General features: G+C 57.3%; 1 protein-coding gene across 1 annotated transcript in view; it reads left to right on the top strand.

Annotated features, from left to right (window-relative positions):
* Positions 1–5,099, top strand: part of Slit3 (slit guidance ligand 3) — a 230,622-nt gene extending 225,523 nt beyond the window's left edge. Inside the window, exons 31-36 of the mRNA XM_090320813.1 lie at positions 1,640–1,880; positions 2,043–2,173; positions 3,001–3,155; positions 3,297–3,597; positions 3,795–4,003; positions 4,742–5,099. Of these exons, the coding sequence (XP_090176939.1) occupies positions 1,640–1,880; positions 2,043–2,173; positions 3,001–3,155; positions 3,297–3,597; positions 3,795–4,003; positions 4,742–4,977 (1,273 nt within the window). The 3' untranslated portion in view covers positions 4,978–5,099. The remainder of the gene's footprint in view (positions 1–1,639; positions 1,881–2,042; positions 2,174–3,000; positions 3,156–3,296; positions 3,598–3,794; positions 4,004–4,741) is intronic.
* Positions 5,100–15,069: the final 9,970 nt, after the last annotated feature.

Raw genomic sequence — 15,069 nt, forward strand, 5'->3', positions numbered from 1 at the left:
AGGGGTGGGAGGACCTATGGGCAGCCTCTGGACCATGAATCCAGAACCACGAGAGAGGTGGGTGGAAGAAGCCAGGCTCCAGGCCCAGCTCCAAACCCGGTCCGGCAGGGCATTGCTGGAGGAAGGCGGGGCTCTGGGTGTGAGGGCGGGGCCCTGACTGTGGGCGGGGCCCTGGCTGTGGGCGGGGCCCTGGCTGTGGGCGGGGCTCTGGGTGCAGGGCGGGGCTCTGGCTGTGGGCGGGGCCCTGGCTGTGGCTGGGTCTCTGTGGGTGTGGTTCTGGTGTGGGTCCTGTCTGTGGGTGGAGCTCTGTCTGTGGGCGGGGCTCTGAGTGCGGGGCGGAGCTCTGGCTATGGGTGAGGTCCTGGCTGTGGGTGGAGTTCTGTCTGTGGCGGGGCTGTGTGGGGCGGGGCTCCGTCTGTGGGCGGTGCTCTGAGTGCGGGGCGGAGTTCTGGCTATGGGTGAGGTCCTGGCTGTGGGTGGAGTTGTCTATGGGCGGGGCTCTGCGTGTGGGGCGGGGCTCCGGCTGTGGGCGGGGCCCTGGCTGTGGGTGGTTCTCTGTGGGTGTGGTTCTGGTGAGGTCCTGTCTGTGGGTGGAGCTCTGTCTGTGGGCGGGGCTCTGCGTGCGGGGCGGGGGCTCCGGCTGTGGGCGGGGCTCTGAGTGCGGGGCAGAGCTCTGGCTATGGGTGAAGTCCGGGCTGTGGGTGGAGCTCTGTCGGTGGTCGGGGCTCTGCGTGCGGGGCGGGGCTCCGGCTGTGGGCGGGGCCCTGGCTGTGGGTGGTTCTCTGTGGGTGTGGTTCTGATGAGGTCCTGTCTTGGGTGGAGTTCTGTCTGTGGGCGGGGCTTTGTGGGGGCGGGGCTCTGTCTATGGACGTGGCTCTGCGTGCGGGGCGGTGCCCTGGCTGTGGGTGGAGCTCTGTCTATGGGCAGGGCTTTGTGGGGCGGGGCTCCGTCTGTGGGCGGAGCTCTGGCTATGGGTGAGGTCCTGGCTGTGGGTGGAGCTCTGTCGGTGGTCGGGGCTCTGCGTGCGGGGCGGGGCTCCGGCTGTGGGCGGGGCCCTGGTTGTGGGTGGTTTGTCTGTGGGCGGGGCTTTGTGGGGGCGGGGCTCTGTCTATGGACGTGGCTCTGCGTGCGGCGCGGGGCCCTGCTGTGAGTGGAGCTCTGCCTGTGGGCAGGGCTTTGTGGGGCGGGGCTCCGTCTGTGGGCGGAGCTCTGGCTATGGGTGAGGTCCTGGCTGTGGGTGGAGCTCTGTCTGTGAGCGGGGCTCTGCGTGCAGGGCGGGGCTCTGCGTGCGGGGCTGGGCTCTGCGTGCGGGGCGGGGCCTAACTGTGGGCTGGTTCTCTGACACCACTGCCCACCGCCTATCATGGATGTGCAGGTTAACGGCGGGCATAGACTGCAGGGAGCCTCGAGGGAGTGTCGCAGAGCCCACTCGATGAGTCCTTGAGACTGCACCTCTCACTGGCCGTCAAAAGCCTGACTGGAGGCACGGCTCCGGTGGAAGCGCGCCGGCCTGAGCTGGGCAGCGGCGGTTGGGAGGCCTGCTTGCTGGGGTCGGGCAGGCTGGCCCGGCGTCCGCTCTGGGGCTGCCCCCGCTCCGCGGGCGGTGTCTAACCCGCCCCTCGTCCCGCCCTCCCTCCAGCGGGCTCCGGTGCGAGCACCCCCCGCCCATGGTCCTGCTGCAGACCAGCCCCTGCGACCAGCACGAGTGTCAGAACGGAGCGCAGTGCCTCGTGGTGCAGCAGGAGCCCACCTGCCGCTGCCCGCCGGGCTTCGCGGGGCCCCGCTGCGAGAAGCTCATCACCGTCAACTTCGTGGGCAAGGACTCGTACGTGGAGCTGGCCACGGCCAAGGTCCGGCCCCAGGCCAACATCTCCCTGCAGGTGGGCCTGCCCCTCCCGCCGCCCCTCCCTGCTCCTCCCCCCGCGCCCACCCCGGGGTCCCCCCGCACTCGGGGCCCGGCTGGCCACGCCGTGGGAGCACTCCGTAGAGGTGCTCCCTGAGGAAGTGGGCGCTGAGCGCCGGCCTGCCCCGCCCCCGGACAGGTGGCCACGGACAAGGACAACGGGATCCTCCTCTACAAGGGGGACAACGACCCCCTGGCGCTGGAGCTGTACCAGGGCCACGTGAGGCTGGTCTACGACAGCCTGAGCTCCCCGCCCACCACGGTGTACAGGTGAGGACGCCCCGCCCGCGCCGCGCCTGCGCACACGCCCGCCCGCCAGGGTACACTCGACCAGGCCCCGCCCGCGCCGCGCCTGCGCACAAGTCCGCCCGCCAGGGTACACTGGACCAGGCCCCGCCCACGGCGCGTGCGCACACGCCCGCCCGGGTACACTCGACCAGGCCCCGCCCACGACGCCTGCGCACAAGTCCGCCCACCAGGGTACACTAGACCAGGCCCCGCCCACGGCGCCTGCGCACAAGTCCGCCCGCCAGGGTACACTAGACCAGGCCCCGCCCGTGCCCCGCATGCGCACACGCCCGCCCGGGTACACTCGACCAGGCCCCGCCCACGGCGCCTGCGCACACGCCCGCCCGGGTACACTCGACCAGGTCGACCAGGCCCCGCTCACGGCGCGTGCGCACCACGCACACATGTAGACACACACGCCCACCCTGCGTGCAGGCGAGGATCCTGCCCCGCTCCGCCCCACCGCGCGCGCACACTCGACGGCAGGCGGAAGGAGAAGGGCGGGCCGGACTCGCGGCGTCCTTGCCCGGTCCAGCCTGCCCGCCGCCTCTCCCCGTCGAGCCCGGCCGGGGCCCGCGCTCCCAGCCGCCCCGCGCCCTGGGTCCCCGGGTCTCCACCCCGCCGCACCCGGCACCCTCGGATCCCGCGGGCTCGGTCGCCACCTGCCGGCCGCGCTCGGCGCCCGGTGCGCCGCGGCCTGGGCGGGTGGGAGGGCGGGCTCGAGGCCGGGCGGGGTCGCGGGTTCGTGGGCTGGCGCGGTGGGGAAGGCCGGGCCGGGTCCAGCGCTCCCCTCGCCCTCTCCGGCCCAGCGTGGAGACCGTGAACGACGGGCAGTTCCACAGCGTGGAGCTGGTGATGCTGAACCAGACCCTGAACCTGGTGGTGGACAAGGGCGCCCCGAAGAGCCTGGGGAAGCTGCAGAAGCCGCCGGCCGTGGGCGCGGCCAGCCCGCTCTACCTGGGGGGTAAGGGGGAGGGGGAGGGACGATGGGCGCTCGGGCTGCGGGGCGGGCCCGGCCCCCGCCCCTGCCCACCCCCGGCCCCCGCCCCGCGTGGACGCAGCTCCGCCCCGGGCTCACCGGCCGCCCCGCCCCGGCTCCCCCCAGGCATCCCCAGCTCCACCGGGCTCTCGGCCTTGCGCCAGGGCGCGGAGCGGCCCCGCGGCGGCTTCCACGGCTGCATCCACGAGGTGCGCATCAACGACGAGCTGCAGGACTTCAAGGCGCTCCCGGCGCGCGCCCCGGGCGTGGTCCCGGGCGTGGTCCCCGGCTGCGGGTCCTGCTCCGTGTGCAGGCACGGCCTGTGCCGCGCCCGGGGCCCCGACGGCGGCGTCCGCTGCGACTGCCTCCCGGGCTGGGCCGGCCCGCTCTGCGACCAGGAGGCCCGCGACCCCTGCCTGGGACACAGGTCGGTGCCGGGCCCCGGGGACACGGGCGGGGCGGGGCGGGGAGGGAGGAGGGGGAGGAGGATGAGGAGGAGGTGTCCAGCAGCGCTGACCAGGGCCTGCTTCCCTCCTCCTCCTCCTCCTCCTCCTCCTCCTCCTCCTCCTCCTCCTCCTCCTCCTCCTCCTCCTCCTCCTCCTCCTCCTCCTGTCCACACCCCAGCTGCAGCCACGGCCAGTGTGTGGCTGTGGGCCGCTCCTACGTGTGCAAGTGTGCGGAGGGCTACGCCGGGGCTTTGTGTGACCACAAGAACAACTCTGCCAGCGCCTGCTCTGCCCTCAAGTGCCACCATGGGCAGTGCCACGTCTCCAGTCACGGGGAGGCACGCTGCCTGTGCCCGCCGGGCTTCAGCGGGGAGCACTGCGAGCAAGGTGAGGGAGGGGCGGGGAGGGCCGCTGTGGACTTGGCCAGTGGGGAGTTCTGGAGGTGAGACGTCACATCCCTCAAGTGTAGACAAGATGGGGGCGGCCGACGTGAGTGTGGAAATGGAGGGCAGAGCACTCCAGAGCCCGTGCTCCTGCCCCATCTCCCCCCACACACATACTTTGTCCTCTGTGGCCTGTGGTCAGGGGAAACAGAAAGCCAGTCCCCAGTCCCTGCTCCCTTGTCACCAAATCACCCTAGCGTGAACGCTTCGTTTCTGTAGACTTTTTATTCTTTGTGTGGACTCAGGGCTGGGCACTGTCCTTGGGCTTTCTCAAGGCCAGCACTTGAGCCACAGCACCAGCTTTTTCCATGTATGAGGTAACAGGAATGGAACCCAGGTCTTCGTGCATGCTAGGCAAGCACTCTACCACTAGGCCACGCTGCTGCCCCTCTTTTAGCATAAACTTGTGTGGTAAGCTCCAAGAAGGAAAAGTAAAGCCAGGTGGATGGACAGGTGGGCGGGAGGGCACAAGGTGACTGGAGTGATGGACGGGGGTCTGATACCTGGGGGGATGAATCATGGGCCAATGGATGGGTGGACGGCGGGAAGGCTGGTGTGGTGGATGAAAGAAAGAGTGGGAGGTAAATGGATGATCTTTGTTCTGGTGGATGAGGGGGTAGATGGACAGCCCCCCCCCTGCCCCCTGGACCCCGGGCCTGACCCCCCCTTCTGACCTCCACAGAGAGCCCGTGTGGGGGTGAGGTGGTCCGCGAGGCCGTGCGCCTGCAGAGGGGCCACGTGTGGTGTGCCACGGCGTCCAGGGTGCCGCTGCTGGAGTGCCGGGGGCACTGCGGGTCCCGATGCTGCGGGCCCGTGCGCAGCAAGCGGCGCAAGTACGTGTTCCAGTGCCCCGACGGCTCGTCCTTCGTGGAGGAGGTGGAGAGACACCTGGAGTGCGGCTGCAGGCCCTGTTCCTGAGCCCAGCCCGGCCCTCCCCAGACCCCTGGAAGGCGGGAACCCTGGAGAGGACGCAAGGAAGAAGAGAGTATTAAGTATATTGTAAAATAAACGAAAAATAGAACTTATTTTTATTATGGAAAGTGACTATTTTATCTTTTATTATATAAATATATCTCACACCGTCTGAGGATGTGTACCATACAGTGTGTTGTACCCCGTTTTGTGTTGTGCTGTGTATTTGTGTTGTGTTTTTATAAAGACAAGACAGACTAATAAAACATGTTGAAAACAAAAGGATAAAAATAAAAAGGAATGGTGACCTAGAGGGCAGCCCTGCTCATCTCCGGAAGGGGAGGACAGGGAGGGAGAGGGGAGGAATGAGAGGAGGAAGAGGAAGGAGGGAAGGGGGAGGAGGAGCGGGTTAGGGGAGAAGGAAAAGGAGAAAGGACGGAGGAGGAGGGGAAAGAGGCCAGGGTCTGACTTGGGGGAGAATTCTCAGGGATTCTCGGGGAGAACGGGGTCAGAGTGGAGCGAGGCCTGGATGGAGAAATAGGGCTCTCACCCAGAACAGTGGCTCGGCCCTGGAAGGGTCCCAGGGGCTGTCTGCCCCTCCTGTCCTCTCCCTCCCCAGGCCCACTCAGTGTTTTGGGGTCCCTGAAGGGTCTGTGATGGCCCTCCCTGCACCCCCAGGACCCCAGGATTCCCCTCCCACGGAGCCCTGGCTCAACCCCAAATCCAGCCAAGGTGGCAGCCGGCCAGCTCTGCTCCCCAGAGGGTTTTCTTCCTTTTGCCCAACCTCGACTTGAGGAAATGCCAAACACCACTGCTAAGAAAAGCCATCCTAGGAGATGGTTCTGGAAGAAATGGGGTCGAGCCTCACCTCTGCTTGGGTGCCTAAGTTCAAGGGACAGCAAGTCCCCAGAGAGGAGGTCAGTGTGATGTCCTGTGTGTGTGTGTGTATGTGTGTGTCTGTGTGTGTGTGTGTGCACGTGCTCACACGTGCAGGGCCACGCACAGACCACGATAGAGAGAAGGAGGAGTGGGCCGAAGTCACACTCACCCCAAGGCTGGTACAAGGCCCCCTGGAGAAGCTCTGTGGAGAGCGAGCTGAAGCCTTCCCTGAGGCCGATGCTGGTGAGCGCTGTGGCTGGTGCTGTGGCTGGTGCTGCAGTCCCTCCCTGTGCAGGGGACCCGGGTAACTAACTGCAGGGCCTTTCCCCCAGCTCCGGATGCAGGAAGCCCCCGCGGTGCTTGAGACCTGTCCCTTCCCTGTGTGCTGTGGAGAGTCCAGCATTCCAGTTCCTGCTCCGGGTCTCAGCGGCATGGTTTCCCACTGGTCACCCGGCCATTCCTGACTCAGACGTGGAAACTTCTGGACAGAAAGGCTCTCCTGGCACGCCGGGTGAGTATGAAGGCCCAGAGCTTCCATCTCAACCAGGTACTATGCGATGGCTTCATGCCCAGCTGAGGGGGTGAAAGCCACGGGAAGGGTTGCCTTTTCTCATGCCAGCTATTGCCTTCCGCTCACTCCCTCCGCCACTTCGCCAAGCCTGGGGAAAGGGGACTTCTGTGTTGCATCTGTTTCTTCACTTCCCTTGTAATTTCTCCACTTGGTTGGTGCAATGTGGCTTCTGTGCCAGGAACCCCAGCCACCCCAGAGGTAGAGACAGGAACATCAAGGTTGAAGGCAGACGCAGACAAAAACAGCAAGATCACACCTGAAAAACAAAATAGAGCAAAAAGAGCTGGGGAAATGGCTGTAGCGGCTCGGTGCCTGCCTCGAGCTCAAAACTCAGCACTGGGATAAGCAAGCAAACAAACAAAAAGCGCCTGGGACTCCATTTGTGATCTTCGGTCAGGTTCCAAAGAGCAGAGTCTAATGCCACACCCTCCTGCTCCCCAGCCTCACCCCCACCCCAGGCCTCGCAAAACATCTGAACAACAAAATGGGTCCAGGACTGAGCTTGTCAACCTAGCTACTCCGGAGGCTGAGACCTGAGGGTCACGGTTTGAAGCCAGCCAGAGCAGGAAAGTCCCTGAAACTCTTACCTCTAATTAACCACCAAAAAGCCAGAAGTAGCGCTGTAACTCAAGTGGTGAAGCCCCAAAGTTCAGGGACAGTGGCCCAGGCCCTGAGTCTCAGCTCTAGATGGGTACCAAACCTAATCAATTAATAATTAACAAACAAACATAAAAATATCAGTTCTTAGACCCAAGTTGACAGTCTGATTTGATGGCAGTTGCTGATCAGGGGTGGACATCTCAGAAGCCAGAGACAAACAGGAGACCCCTTCCCCCGACCCCACCCCTGTCCACTCCCATCCAGCCTCAAGCCCCCATAGGTCCAGGCCTCTCTTATCCCAGTGCCAGTGGCCATTCTAGTAGAAAATGTCTGTAAAGTCGAAATCTTTTTCTTTCTGAGAAAATGGGCCAAGCCCACGCCTCTTCCTCAGAGCTGCTGTCGCCTGGGGCTGAGGGCCTCTCTTACCTGGTAGGCAAGTTTCTCAGAAGGAGGAAAAAGCCCGGTGTGCTCCTTGTTGTAAAGGGGCCATAGCCCTTCTCGCCCGGCCACCACAGTTGGAGGGGGGAGTAAAGGGTACAGCAAGGACCCTCCAAGAGGGTCCTTGTCCCTGGTCTCATTTCTGACCCACCATGCCCCTCTGACACCTGGCTTGAACCACACTCCCACCAAGACTGAGTTCTTGCTTAGATTTCTGTTAGGCTTTTCTTGCTTTCTTTACTCGCTTTTTGTGCTCCCTCAAAAAAACCAAAACAGACAAAATATTACTAGTACATCCAGGCACCATTATCTCACACCTGCCAATCCTAGCTACTCAGGGAGCTGAGATCTGAGGATCCCAGCTCAAAGCCAAGCTGAACAGGAAACTCCTCGAGACTCTCATCTCCAAGTAACCACCACCAGAAAGCTAGAAGTGGCACTGCAGCTCAAGTGGCAGAGTGCCAGCCTTGCATGAAAAAGCCAAGGAAAGCGAAAGGTCCTGAGTTTAAGCCCTACTACCAGAAAAAGAGAGAGAGGAAGGAAGGAAGGAGGGAAGGAAGGAAGGAAGGGAAGAGGGGGAAGGAGAGAAGGAAAAAGAAATGACAGGCTCATTGTAGTGTGAGGAAGGGCAGCCAACTGCATTTAGAGCCTTTGCTTCTGCAGCTGGCCAGACCTCGGGGCTGGCCAGACAGGTCAGGAAGATTAGCAGAACTTCCAAGAATGCCAGCTCTCCACTGGGTTCATAGTACTTCACCAAACATGGGTTCTATCAGGACAGAACGATCCTGGAGAGAAGCTATTGTACTTCCTTTTGGGGGGCGGGGGATCGTGGGGCTTTGGGACTTGAACTCTGGACTTGGGCACTGCCCCTGAGCTCTTCAGCTCAGGGCTATCGCCCTACCCCTGAAGCCACAGCCCCGCTTTCCCTCTTCTAGAGATTAATTGGAGAAAAGCGTCTCATGGCTCTGAACTGCCATCCTCCGATCTCAGCCTCCTGAGTAGCTAGGATTTCAGGCGTGAGCCACCGTGCCCGGCTGTCCCTATTTCTATGAGCATGTGTTCCAAGAGGCTGAGGGTGACATTTCTGTGTATTATTCTTTGATCAAAGTTACTCTTTCAGTTGACATTGTCCAAGAAGAAATGTATTCACTCCCTGACTTACGGAATCATAAGCTCTCCATACAGCACCTGACAGGAACAATAAGACTATAATGTAAAAATATTACCACTTCTCTTAATCTTCCTGTTTTACAGTTTTAATGAGTTTCCTTATTGTATTTTCATTCATGCACATGACATGCTTTGATCCTACCCCCCTCCCTACCATCCTCTCCTGCTCCCCTCCTGGGCTTTCCCCAGAACATGGTTTGGTTTTGTTTTGCCTTGTCCTTGTGGGGCTTGAACATAGGGCCCGGGTGCTGTCCCTGAGCTCTTTCACTTTGAGCCACAGCTCCACTTCTGCTTTGGGGATGATAAGAGTCTCATGGCCTTTCTTGCCGAGGCTGGCTGTGAACCACGATCCGCCAGTCTCCGCCTCTTGAGTAGCTAGGACGACATCTAATTCTCTGAACACGAATAGCATGTGTCTATGAGCATCAAACCATATTCCACACGCTGGTTTCACGCAGGGAAAAATAATAATAATAAACGCCCCCCCCCCTTAGCCAAGAACATGGTACCAGATCGGCCTGGTGGGTGTGCCTACATCCTGGGCACTTGTAAGGCTCAGGTGAAAGGGTTCCAAGTTTGTGGCCAAGCCTGAGCTCCCCAGTGAAACAATGAGACAGACCCAGCCTCAAAAAATGAAGTCAAATCAAATCCAAAGCCACCATGTACGGCTAACAAGCCCAATGACAGTCACATTGCGATTTGATCCATCCTGCCCCAGGGAGAACTGACGCAAGCTCTAAGTTTGTTGTATTTTTCTCTTCTCTACCCAGCTCACCATCACTGACCTGGAACCTCTCCAGCAAAACCCAAAGAGACACCTGCAGCCATGGACCACAGAGGACTTCACAGAACAAGACCCAGTGCTCTCTGGGAAGAAGGATCTGGGTGCTAAGGGATGAACAGGTCAGGAAGTGGCACACTCGGACCCATTCCAGGGTTAGACACCCAAAGATACGGCCACATGCTGATCACATAGAACTCACAACAGTTGAGCCCAGGGCAGCATTACATGGCGGTAGCCCCCGCCACTCGGCAGAGAGAGGGAGGGTGCAGTGAGCTCAGGAGTTCAAGACCAGCTGGGCAATAGAGTGAGACTCCACCCCAAAAAAGAAAAGAGAAAAATACACAGTTGCTGGTTCCTCAGTCTTGTGTCACAACCTAAGAGTCAATCATCAACTCACAAGCTCAAGAGTCTATACAACACACACACACGCACACACACATTTGCGTGCCATGGTAACATAGGAACTGGGTCTGGGTGATTAAAAAAAAAAAAGCCAAAGACAAAAGTAGAGCTATGGCTCAAGTGGTAGAGTATAACCTTGGCAAAATACCTCAGGACTGGTACAGCACCCCCTCCCAAAAGTAAATAAGATAGACTTGTGGAAACCATGTTTCTGCCAAAACATCTGCAGCATGAGGCGGTGTGGCTCCTCAGTAAGGGGCCCGAAGACTGGAGAAGTGGTGAGACTCAGCCTTCATCCCTTCACTCTTGGCTCCTCCAGGCCTCTCCAGTCCCCCACTGCCTAAGCCCTTATCTTTACAATACCCAGAGTGAACTTTCCCAGACTCAGTTCTAATCCTGATATTCCTCTGCTCTGGAGTCTTTGCCAGACGTCTGTTAACCTTTGGACAAAGTCCCAACTCTTTAGCTTGTATTACGAGGCACTTTATGATCTAGCTTCAAACCCTCTAATTGCTTTGAATTGCGCTTGCTTGCTCATTCTCCCTCATGCATGAACATCTTGCCTCCCAACATGCCTCTTGGGCCTTTTGCACCTGCTTGTCCTTTCCCTCCAGACACTCATCCCTGAGTTGTTTTTCCGGACTCCTCGTGTTCCCCACATCGACTTCGTGAAGGACAGCCTTCCCCACCAAGTCTGCTTCACACACGCTGACCAGCCGGGCAGTGATACTCACGCTAGAATCATAGCCACTTAGGAGGCTGAGGTCTGAGGAGAGAAGTTCAAAGCCAGCCTAGGCAGGAAGGCCAAAGAGACTCTGCTTTCTAATGAACCACCAAAAAACCATACATGGAGCTGAGTATTAACCTTGAGTGAAAAAGCTGAGGGCAGTGGCCAGGCCCTAAATTCAAGCCCCAGCCCTAGCACACATAAAAAAAACAAAACAGACATTCATCATTCATTTTCCCTCTCTCTCTTTCCCCTTCCACTTTCTTTTTGGTTATGTGTGCGTGCATGCACGTGTGTGTGTGTGTGTGTGTGTGTGTGTGTGTGTGTGTGTGTGTGTGTGTATGTTTTGGTGGGTGACCTAGAATAGCCAAAACAATTCTAGGCAAAAAGAGCAATGCAGGTGGTATTACAATACCAGACTTCAAACTCTACTATAGAGCCATAATAACAAAAACTGCTTGGTACTGGCACAAAAACAGACCAGAAGATCAGTGGAACAGAATAGAAAACCCAGAAATAGAACCACATACCTATAGTCAACTTGTATTTGACAAAGGAGCCAAAGATATAGAGTGGAACAAACACAGTCTATTCAATTATTGGTGCTGGCAAAACTGGGCAGCCACATGCAGAAAACTAAAAATTGACCCTAGCCTTTCGCCATGCACAAGCATTAACTCAAAGTGGATCAAAGACCTCAATGTCAGACCAGAAACCGTGAAACTGCTTCATGATAGAGTAGGAGTGACACTGGAACTCATAGGCACAGGCAAAAGATTCCTGAACAGAATCCCAGGGTCACAACAGATTGGAGAGAGACTCGATAAATGGGACTACCTAAAAATAAAAAGTTTCTGTACAGATAAAAACATAGTCGCAAAAGTAGAGAGACAACCAACCAACTGGGAAAAGATATTTACCAATAATACATCTGACAAATGCTTAATATCCAGTATCTACAGGGAACTCAAGAAACTAATGCCCCCCACACCCAACAAACCATTCACTAAATGGGCAAGGGAACTAAAGAGAGACTTACCAGAAGGAGAGATTAAAATGGCAGAAAAGCATATGAGAAAATGCTCATCATCCATGGTCATAAAGGAAATGCAAATAAAACACCCCTAAGATACCACCTTACTCCAACAAGAATGGCCAAGATTCTGAACTCAGACAATGACAGATGCTGGAGGGGTTGTGGAGAAAAAGGAACCCTACTGCACTGCTGGTGGGATTGTAAACTAGTTCAGCCACTCTGGAAAGCAGTGTGGAGGTTCCTTAAAGAACGGAAAATAGACCTTCCTTATGATCCCGCCATACCACTTCTGGGCATCTACCCTGAACATCATAACCCAGGATATGATAAGGACACCTGCTCAGCTATGTTCATCTCTGCACTATTCACTAAATAGCCAGGCGATGGGAACAATTCAGATGCCCTACTGCAGATGAATGGATACAGAAAATGTGGTTTATATATACACAATGGAATTCTACATAGCCAACAGACAAGATAAAATAATGGCATTCGCAGGGAAGTGGATGAATCTAGAGCGAATCATGTTGAGTGAGACAAGTCAAGACCTAAGGAACAAAAGGTGCATGGTATCCTTAATATGTGGCTATTAGATCCAAGCAGTACAAGAGCGAGGACTCAGTATTTGCGTACCCAATGCTATGGACATGGTATTGGAAATATAAACACAACTACATAGACATAAAAATTTGTGACTCTATAGACATAATGTTTTATTACATAGATTATTATGTATCTATGACATACAAACCCTCAGCCTAATTTCAGTTATGCTCTAAAATCTAAGTGCCAGTGGTTGTATAGAGATTCTGTTCTTGAATACTTGTTTGTTAAATATGTCATTTGAACTATGATGTAAAAATCAATGTTAATGAATTCTTTAATAAAAATAATTTTTGAACTAGGGTTTAAACTCAACTCTAGTTGAACCACACCTCCACCACAGTTTTTTGCTGGGTGATTGGAGCTGGGAATCTAGCAAACCGTTCTGCCTGGACTGGCCTCTGACCCAGTGCACTCCTCCAGATCCCAGCCTCCTGAGTGGCTGGGATTTCGGGCGTCCACTCCAGACCCACCCTGCCATCAGTCCCCCTTGACCTGCAGGCTCCTGAAAGCAGAAAGCCTATGTGCCAAGGTGACTCATAAAGCAGTGCCTGGCCTATGACAGTTAGGCAGAGACTCACAGATGTCATTGAACAGAAAAAGGGTCACCTTCTGAATTTGGAACCCCAGGCTCGGAGAGCCTTGGGGTCCTTCTTCAGTGACAGAGCCAAGGCTGTGGTCCCTGCATCCCTGCACAAGAGCTGGCTGAGAGCAGCAGCTCCAGGACCAGGCAAAAGGCCTCCTGGACAGAAGGTACATTGGTGCCACGCCACCTGCACCGAAATCGCTTGCCATGGACTCTGAACTGCGTGCTTAGAAGCATCATAGTATCTACCGTGCCCCACGTCCTTGCCCCTCCTGTGCCCTAGCCACCAGCAAGAAGTGTAGCCATGACATTCCAGAGCTTCTGCACAGGTCACCTGACTGCTCACCAGAGACAGCAGAATTCTGGGAAGGCGATTCTTTGAAAGATCCTGCTTTCCAAGTCCAACGAGAAAACATTTTTAGTCTATTTTGGGTTACCCCAGCTTGGGAATTTTCACAGCACTCTAAACTCCAGAAAGCTATTCTTGCTGGTGAATTGGCAACGCCCTGATTTCCAGAATGGACTTTTATGCAGACTACTCTCATTCTACATTCTGTCCCACAGGTGTGGCAGCTCACCACCCTATCAGAGACACAGGCATCAGAGACTCACACCTGTGACGTGAGCTGCTCAGAAGGCTGAGGGCTGAGGATTCAAGTTTGCAGCCAGCTGGGGCAGGAAAGTCTGTGACAGTCCAATCAGCCACCCCCAAAAAAGCCAGAAGTAGAGCTGTGGCTCAAGTGGTAGAGCACTGGCCCTGAGCTACAAAGCTAAGATGCGGTGGCCAAGCCCTGAGTTTTCGCCCCAGGACCAGCATACACACAAATAAATAAATGCACACATGAATAAATACAAGAAACACCATCTACCAGCCAGTCGGGGCCTCCTTGTGAGCTCTGCATCCTCCCTGTCGGGTTCAACGGCCCGCCCATCACAGGGCTCCAGGATGTCACTCAACCACACTGTACAGAGTGCAGAGCTGGGCAGTGTGACACCTGAGCACCGCCTGCACCTCCACCAGAAGGCCTCTCCCGGCCACCCTGGGCCACCCTCTGCTCCCAGCCCCAGCTCTGCACACAGCATCGTAGACGCCAGAACTCATTCCCGCCCCGTCACACGGGCACCAGCTGGCAGATGAGGCGTGCTGAGGCCAAACTTCCACGAGGGAAGGAAGCCCGGGTCTGTTGGCCTGTCCTCGGTACCCCAGTGTGCCGTAAGCTGACACACAGTGGTGGCCCTGGCCCAGCACCTGAGTCGAGTGTAATCACAGCGGCCCTCCCCTTGGAAGCATGCATGACGCTGGCTGGGACTCTTCCCCCCCACCCTCACAAAGGCTGGCGACGCCTGCCTTGAATGACTGGTTCTAGAAGTCTCGACATGGATGACCGCTTGCCCAGGTGAACAATGTGTGAGCCCCTGAAAAGAGCCAGACCCTGTGTGACAGCGAGCATCTGTGCAAGTTCAGATCCTAAGCTGGAAAGAAAGGGCAGGCCGGAAATGAAGGAGGAAGGTAAGCAAACGGATTGCCACTGGGAAGGGACAGTCACAGGCCAGGGACCAAAGCAGCCCAGAAGAGAGGACGCTTGGTTAGTAAAAGGGGTTTTCTAAGCCGGCACAGTGGCTCACGCCTGTAATCCTCGCTACTCGGGAGGCTGAGATCTGGGGATCACAGTTTGAAGCCAGCCGGGGCAGGAAGGTCTTGTCTACAGTTAACCACCAAAAAGCCAAAACTGGGCCGTGGCTCAAATGGTAGAGCACTAGCTTTGGGCACTAAAGCGCCAAGAAAGCGTCCTGGTCCTGAGTTCAATCCCCAGGACTGTCATGACAGAGACCGACATAGAGAAAGAGAGAGAGGCAAGAGGAGAGATGGGGAGGGGGAGAGGGGACAGAGGGGCGAGGAGAGAGAGTTCCAGGGCAAGCTGCAGAGGCCACAGCTCAGGTGACAATTAGAAAGCTGGACTGGAAGAAAGCATGAGGACAACAACCAGAGGCCAGGGAGGCGGGCTGCAAGCCCGGGCCCTCAGCCCGGAGCCCCCTCTCTGCGGGTGCGTATGGATGACATCCAGCTTTGCCTGGGTGAAGGGGTGGCATCTGGAACCCCCAGCTGAGAGGGCGGCTGGCCTTGCCGGGGTTGAGACATCAGGAGGCTGGAGGGGTCAGCAGACTGTGGCTAATGAGATGCCCTGAGAATTCATTCCCCCCTGGGTGTGTCACCTCAGCTGAGGCCCCAGGGAGGCAGCTCATTAACTCTTCCAGCAAGCTGACTTCTAGGACAAAACCCAAGGGCAGGAGCGGCCCTGAC

Source organism: Megascapheus bottae, chromosome 29, assembly GCF_031878675.1.
Source record: "Megascapheus bottae isolate mThoBot1 chromosome 29, mThoBot2.hap1, whole genome shotgun sequence".
Lineage (NCBI taxonomy): Eukaryota > Metazoa > Chordata > Mammalia > Rodentia > Geomyidae > Megascapheus > Megascapheus bottae.